Source organism: Haliotis asinina, chromosome 12, assembly GCF_037392515.1.
Source record: "Haliotis asinina isolate JCU_RB_2024 chromosome 12, JCU_Hal_asi_v2, whole genome shotgun sequence".
NCBI lineage: Eukaryota > Metazoa > Mollusca > Gastropoda > Lepetellida > Haliotidae > Haliotis > Haliotis asinina.
In genome coordinates, this window is record NC_090291.1 from 49,562,578 (window position 1) to 49,570,000 (window position 7,423).

Here is a 7,423-nt window from a genome sequence, read left to right on the forward strand (position 1 = left end):
CTGACCAAGTCGGCAAACTCGCTCACTCAATATATAGCTGTAATATTGTGCAGAGGAGCACTGAACATAAATCATCTGTTCTACCCTGGCCAAAGTGTCCTGTGTTAAGTATGTTCATGGTGGATGGTCTTCCTGCCACATTGTTGCTTCAAAACAGAAGTAAGCATGATGCTCACAACAAAGGGAGAACTTAATATGCATTTATTGTGTATAGCTGCAGATTAGCTTGACTTTAATGAAAAGCATTCTCTAGAAAATGGGTGGCTTATCATTGCCCTTTACCTAATAACTTGGTGTATATATGACAATCTTCCCATTCCAAAGGTGAGTTGACCAGCTGGAAAGCACAGACAAATCTATGTTGATGACTCTCGTCAAGATGTCTTGACCCTTTATGCTGACCTGATAATAACTCATCACACTGTTTTCAATAATGATTTTACTCTTGCTTCACACAATAATCTTCGAAGACCACCAAGTCACTCAGTTCAGATAGGGAGTATTGGTGCTTTCAACAATGCTCCAATTACATCACATCTTGTAAGTTAAGGTCATAAGAAAAGCCCCAGGTGATGCAGGTGTCATGAAACAGTTAAACTTCGGTACACCTGTAGTGTTGACAAACCTTTAAATATTAGGATTCAGACACATTTGTACACATCTAATTGCACAGACAGGACACTGTCTCTTCTGGGACCCCTTCTCTTCAACAAACACGCTCATCTACTGATGATGTCGCTGATCACACACACATCTACTGATGATATTACTGATTAGACACATCTACTAATGATGTCGCTGATCAGACACATCTACTGATGACGTCATTGATCAGACACACCTACTGATGATACTGCTGATCTGGGACAGGTGTACTAATGATATCACTAATCACACACTCATCAACTGATGATATCACTGATCTGGGACAGGTGTACTAATGATCACTGATCTGTCTTTGGCTTGAGTCTTCTCGTCACTGCTTCCTCCTTCTGCTTCTCTTCTTTCTTCTGTTTCAGAGCATAATTCTCTCGAGCTTCATTCATTTCACCAACTAGTAACTTGATTCGTTTCTGTAATTTAACAGTGAGATAATAACTTTTCAATTTCCACAAATGCTGAAAATATGAGTTCGGTATAAGACGTCAAAACAATGTTTCTCTTGAAGTGCCATATCACGTAACTGCAAATGGCACCCCTGGGATACAAAACCATTACCACCAGATTCTGCTATAACAAGGAGAAGCCAATGGGACATGATACCCATTAAAGGCAAAAATTTGTGAATGTTAACTTCAGTTATTGGAGGAACATAACATTTCAGAGTATATTCTAACTCATACGATCATTTCACCGATCATCATTAGTAGTGGTATAGTGAATAGTACCAAACAGGCATGACATAGCTGATGATGTTATCTTGTACTCCACCATGATGAAAATGAGCGACTTAGTGAGTTTGATTTCATGCTGCTTTCAGCAATATTCTAGCAATATTACAGCTGGACACACCAGAAATGGGCTTCACACATTGTACCCATGTATGGAATCGAACCCAAGGCTATGATGTGATGAGCAGATGTCTTAACCACTTGACTACCACCGCCCCATGATGAGAATGGACTGATAATCATATCACTGTATGTACATTACTTGATACAGAGACAGGTCCTCATGTGAGGACTTTACCATGACAAGGACGACTTCAGAAACTGTTCCCCAGAATACTTATTATTCATTTGAGGGTCTGCACTTACCGCTATTCCGATCCTCTTCCATCTCCTGCGAACCTGACCTTTACTAAGTGGAGTTGGACGTCCATCTGGGAAAATGAACATAGTGTCAGTGTTATATTTTAATCCTTATTGTCAAACTATGCCAGCAATTTCCATAACAGGAATCAAAAGTATAAGTAATATATACATGTAGTGGAACAGAGGCGTGTTCAGAACCACCAGCTCCCGCGTTATTTCCTCCCGTGAGCACTGACATCAGTCCTGAATGGATGCAAGCACTTGGTTACATTAAACCATTCATGACCAACTTGTGCTGTTCTGGGACAAGCTGAAAAGCAGAGCAAGCATACGCTCCGAAACGTGTTATTCACCATAAAGAAGTTGACATCTATAAATCTTGCTTTTCTTATTTGATTTTTTTTATTGAATGACATTAATGTAGGAATGGTTAGTGGGTGCTCACCCAGGCACAGGCATTCATGGTTCTGAACACGCCTCTGGTTCCATCTGTGTGAGTGAGTTTAGTTTTACGTCACACTCAGCAATATTACAGCAATATGGTGGTGGTCTATAAATAATCGAGTCTGGACCAGGCAATCCAGTGATCACCAGCATACGCATCGATCTGCACAATTAGGAGACAATGACATGTTAACCAAGTCAGTGAGTCTGACCATCCAATTCCATTAGTCACCTTTCACAACAAGCATTGTCACCACTTGTGGGTTTCTGAAGACCTATTCTACCACGGAGGTCATGGGAATCTGAAGAATCCATATATTTATATCATATTTCTGGAGTTTTATATCCTTTTCGCTACTCTCCATGTAAAACAATCTCGTAAGTCGGATCCTTACAAATAATATAATTTATGGTTGTCAAGTTTTTCTGATTGATGATGACAAGCAGAAATAGAAATAGAATTTATGTTTCGTATACACAGATAAATGCAAGAACTGAAAACATGAAATATCATTATCAAGATAATATTAGTAAAATATACATGTAGTGGAACAGAGGCGTGTTCAGAACCACCAGCTCCCGCGTTATTTCCTCCCGTGAGTGCTGGCATCAGTCTTGAACGGATGCAAGCACTTGGTTACATTAAACCATTCATGACCAACTTGTGCTACTCTGGGACAAGCTGAAAAGTTTCTGATCTACTTATTGGAGGTTACAGATATGGGCGAGATAAATGCAAGAACTGAAAACATGAACTGCCATTACCAATATACGAGTAGTCTGGCATGTCTGTCAGGGGTCCATATCGGGTGTTGTTAGCAGCTTGACCTCGCCTGGAACACAGTGAGAGAGTATAGTCATAGTCTCATGGTAGTTTTACCGAGGTGGACTCTGAAGGAGATCAAGTCTGGACCACAGAAACCATCAATCAGAACACCTGAATTTGGACATATATTCCAGGTTAGATGGAATCCCGTGGAAATGTGTGCATGGTGACACCATCACCTGACACCTGGGAGCATTTGACGGCAACCTAATGATTTGGCATGTCTTTGTTTACGTTGACAAGCTTGTTACACATTTTATATACAACTAACTGAAAATTCTTCCTCACATGATGTCACTGCAGAGTTCTGTCGACAGAGTTACATAACCTGTGGTTTCTTGGTGGGCAAGAGTGAAGGAGGGAACTTTTTGGTAACTTTTAATAACTTGATATTAATTAACCTTGCATTTCTTTTTAAAAAAATTGGTGTTCTGTGTAAGACTAACCACAAGTCTCTCATATGTAATGGTTAAAAAAGTACCGGTACTAAAAATGTGAGCTTATTTATTCAATAAAATCTACCGGCCATGAATGAAATCTGCTGGCCCATTTTGCTAAAGTCAAAGGCTATGTTAGATATAGTCTCCAGCAATCTACTTTTAGTGCACCAATTGACATAATACATCGAATGTGACTTTGCTGATAGTGTATCATCAAAACTCAATGTCATGAGATGTTAAAGGTCACATGCAACCCAAAAAATCATACATAATTAAAACACAATTATCACTTATTCATGACATATGATATACATTGCTGCTTGTAAAAACCAAATAAACAAAATAATAAGCGTACAATCACGATGCAAAAGTGCAATATTTTGTACTTGGGCTTACTTCCCTCGAAACGAAGCCCTTGGGAGATCGAACCCAGTCATAGCGCAAGGGCGTGCCCTCAAGTGTGACGACGGCTTCTGATTGGCTGGCTCATTTGCTGATACGCTGAGGGCTCATTGTGTGTACGGAAACATGATCTGTTTGAAGGGCAGTTTAGAAGTATGGCGAGTCAAAAGAAAGTAAGATTCTTTATGGATAACAACTTCTTTTGCTGTACTTGATGCATTGTTTCAGTATGGGTTCATATTCAGATGTCAAACAAAATCATATACATAACAAGAAGTTGTTATCCATAACGAATGTATATAGAGATGTTGGGTTTTGTAAATACATATTCTCTGAATCGATCCAATCAAAAATCACCTAAGCAGAGATGGTACACTACTGCGTGGCTGAAAACTGTCATTCGTCCAAGTACAAAGCAGGATATGAAACTAACAAGAGTTTGCACCAGTTTCCATCAGATCCAGTCATCCAAGAAAAACGGATGCAGTATGTTTGCAGCCCACAGACATAAAAAATGTCATTTGTACAAGTATCACACCTGCCTAATTACATAATGTGGCAGAAACAGGACTCGGGTGCACGAGTCATAAATCAATTTATTTTGTTTACGGCGTTTAGCCTGATAAGTGTTAAATTCAAATTGTATGTGGTCAGTGATTGAAGCTGTGTATTGCATATTGTCTTTAGCAGACAGGCAGGCAGACATAGAGGTGTCAATAAACCAGACATTGAGCTTTCTCTGTGACAGAGACTGCTTATCACAATCAACAAGTTTTTTTTAATGTAAAAATGTTATGTAGACTTTATGTAGATTATTTACTTGTTTATGTACACAACCAAGATTAGACTATTGCTCACGACCCCATACTCCGGGCATGCATACTGTTTCAAGCTCCACATGCGTTATGGGCGCAGCGCAGCACAGCTGTTGAAACCACTTTTCCCCCCAGCGCTGGGGGAAATTTAGTGAATCGTTTGAACTCCGATTTCGCGGGCTTTTTTTCATCACGTTTTTATCAACTTTACAGGTTGAAGTGACATTTTTGATGATTTATTTCGGTAGGTGCATACCAAAAGGTATCAGAATCTGCAAAGTAGTGTTTTACGTTGCATGTGATCTTTAAGTAAATATAATAATTTGTCTGGTACAGACTTTTGACATTAGGATATACGTTCAAAACTCCAGTGTCATGTATTAATTCAATTTCAGATGAGGCACAACTAATTAGAGATACCTTGAGTACAGGTATGTAACCAGAGGAATACTCTCCACTACAGTGATTCCCACTGGCACCAACACATATTACACTAGTGTAACCTTGATTTGTGGATATAAGGGACGTGCGGTGAAAATGATATTTTAAACGCATGACTTTATTTTGTATATTCATTGATTATTTTATTCAATGATTCAACAAACAGAAATGAATAATATTCTTCTCATGAATGAAATGTTTGTTTACCAAAGCCATTTGCAATCATCACCAATCCTTGTACCCTCAAAATGGGACTTCAACTTGTTTCGTGGATTACAATGTCATTTGCTTTATACCACTATGTACAACAGCCAGACAACGAGAAGGGACAAAGTTGCAGCTAACGGTATCAATTTTACTTGACAGTCTGTAAAAATAAAATTTGTTAATGGTGGCATGAATGATCTTCAGCTATATATCTCAGCGCTGGACAATAGGATTTAGTGTACTTATGTACGCGGACATTCGGGACACTCTTGTCAGTCAGGCGTGGCATTGTGTGTATATGAAAATTACCCTTAAGCAACCCAACTGAAAGAGAAGTGCACATACTCTAATCTCCATTGCTGTCCGACTGTGACTGGAACTGACGTCTGAAACCAACGAAGTCCGGTAGCGTTCCACAAAGAATCTAAAATTACAAGAAATCTTGTCACGCATGGTCAACTACTACATAATGCATGCTCATTTCGAAACTTTGTCAAGATAATCCCAAAATGGCCAAATATCTATAGCGCTGCATATAATTTCATACAAACCCATGGGTAAAACGACGGCCCGTGATCCCTGTCTCGAAGTATTAGAAATATGACCTCCTGACTTGTATTTTTGTTGTTGTTGTTTTTGGGGGTTTTTTTTAAAAAAATGTGCTACCTACTACCTAACGTGGTCTGGAAAAGGCAAAAATCACCTTCATTGGGCTTCATTCCATGGCTTATAAGTTATGGGGTGACACTGACATTGGCAGGATTCAGAACGATGGTTGCGCACCGAAATCTTTCTAATGAAGTATCTTTTGTCACCTCAAGAAAAGACAAGAACATATTACTTAAGCGCACCCCAAGTGATAACTAAAATCCAATTCAGTTACCTTGAACCCCTTTGCAACTTTTCAACAAACTTGCACATTTCAGGCACGCCATTTTTCTTGAACATGCTTTCGACAACACGATTTAGAGTTACTTCCCCTTGCCAGGCTTCAAGGTGTCGATACAGTTATATATCACAAAAATAAATTGTTGAAAAATGAACAAAGTATGTCACATCTAAATACTTACTGGTGTGACTTGAATTCAACTAGTTGACTACTAAAATGTCCAAGGTGCATGTTAAAACCTCATAAATGTATATGTCATAAATGTCAATATTAACTGTTAGCAGAGACCATATAATAGATACTCAAAAATCGCTTTTGCAAGATATAAAAATGAAACTATTCCATTAAAACTTCTTCTTCAGTCTATGGTTTCAACTGTGTCGAAGGAGGAAAGACGAATCTCAAGACTGATCCAGGAATTTTTAAAGTGGTTGGATCTGGGAACGGGGATGGGGTGGGTGATTCAGAGATTCAAGTCCTGAACCTGAGGAAAGTGACGACTTTCTTCATTTTGTGCCCTCCCATTGCAGAAAGGAGTGGATGATGGGGTAGGTGGAAGGGAAAGCAATGTTTCAGGAACAGTAGGGACTGGGGGCCCCTACATCTAATAAGGACCAGTTACAACCTATGATCACAACAAGTTTGAACTTTGTCAAACCAGAACCTGCTTCTGAATACTACAACGTATAATCACATTTTATACAGATAAATTGTAGCATTTATGTATGTATGTTTTACAGTTTCTCATAACTTAATTCGAGAGACGCTGTACAATTTTCAAGTGACTGCACTAGGCGTTATGTCTGAACATATACATATATCTGTCAGTCGGGAGTGGTTATGGAACAAACATCCAAACATTAATTTGTTGAGTCATTTCGAAAAGTCGATAACTTAACCATCTGAACAGGGATACTCTACAACATGAGTCTCCCTGATTAGAAGAACTGGTTTAACCTTCCGCACAATATTAACTGTGTTGAATATCTGTGTGTGCGTGGTTGTAGATGTATATACATGTATAAAGACAAATTGTACCCACTGCCACGAAGTAAATGCACTATATACACATATTCTCATGGGGATTTTTATATGCTTTGTTAGGCATGCGTTACAATATACACAGGCATTCACTACTGGGTAAATTTACGTCTCTGTACAATAACATAAATGTACTGAACGGGTCTCGTGTTGATACACATAAC

General features: G+C 38.9%; 1 protein-coding gene across 1 annotated transcript; it reads right to left on the minus strand.

Annotated features, from left to right (window-relative positions):
- Positions 1–183: 183 nt before the first annotated feature.
- Positions 184–6,304, minus strand: LOC137257889 (large ribosomal subunit protein mL52-like). The gene is made up of 5 exons (XM_067795386.1): positions 6,213–6,304; positions 5,675–5,753; positions 2,964–3,031; positions 1,758–1,822; positions 184–1,073 (listed from the first exon to the last, which is right to left on the minus strand). Exons 1-5 carry the CDS (start codon positions 6,262–6,264, stop codon positions 945–947), a joined length of 393 nt encoding a protein of 130 aa, XP_067651487.1. The 5' UTR covers positions 6,265–6,304; the 3' UTR covers positions 184–944.
- Between the last annotated feature and the right edge of the window lie 1,119 nt (positions 6,305–7,423).

What these genes read in the sequence shown, in the direction of transcription:
- LOC137257889 (XM_067795386.1), bottom strand. Translation starts at nt 6,264, where the DNA reads ATGGCGTGCCTGAAATGTGCAAGTTTGTTGAAAAGTTGCAAAGGGGTT. An exon ending in GGACAGCAATGGAGATTAGA is followed by an intron (nt 3,032 to 5,674) that starts GTATGTGCACTT and finishes ACTGTGTTCCAG; the next exon opens with GCGAGGTCAAGCTGCTAACA. An exon ending in GGAAGAGGATCGGAATAGCG is followed by an intron (nt 1,074 to 1,757) that starts GTAAGTGCAGAC and finishes GTTAAATTACAG; the next exon opens with AAACGAATCAAGTTACTAGT.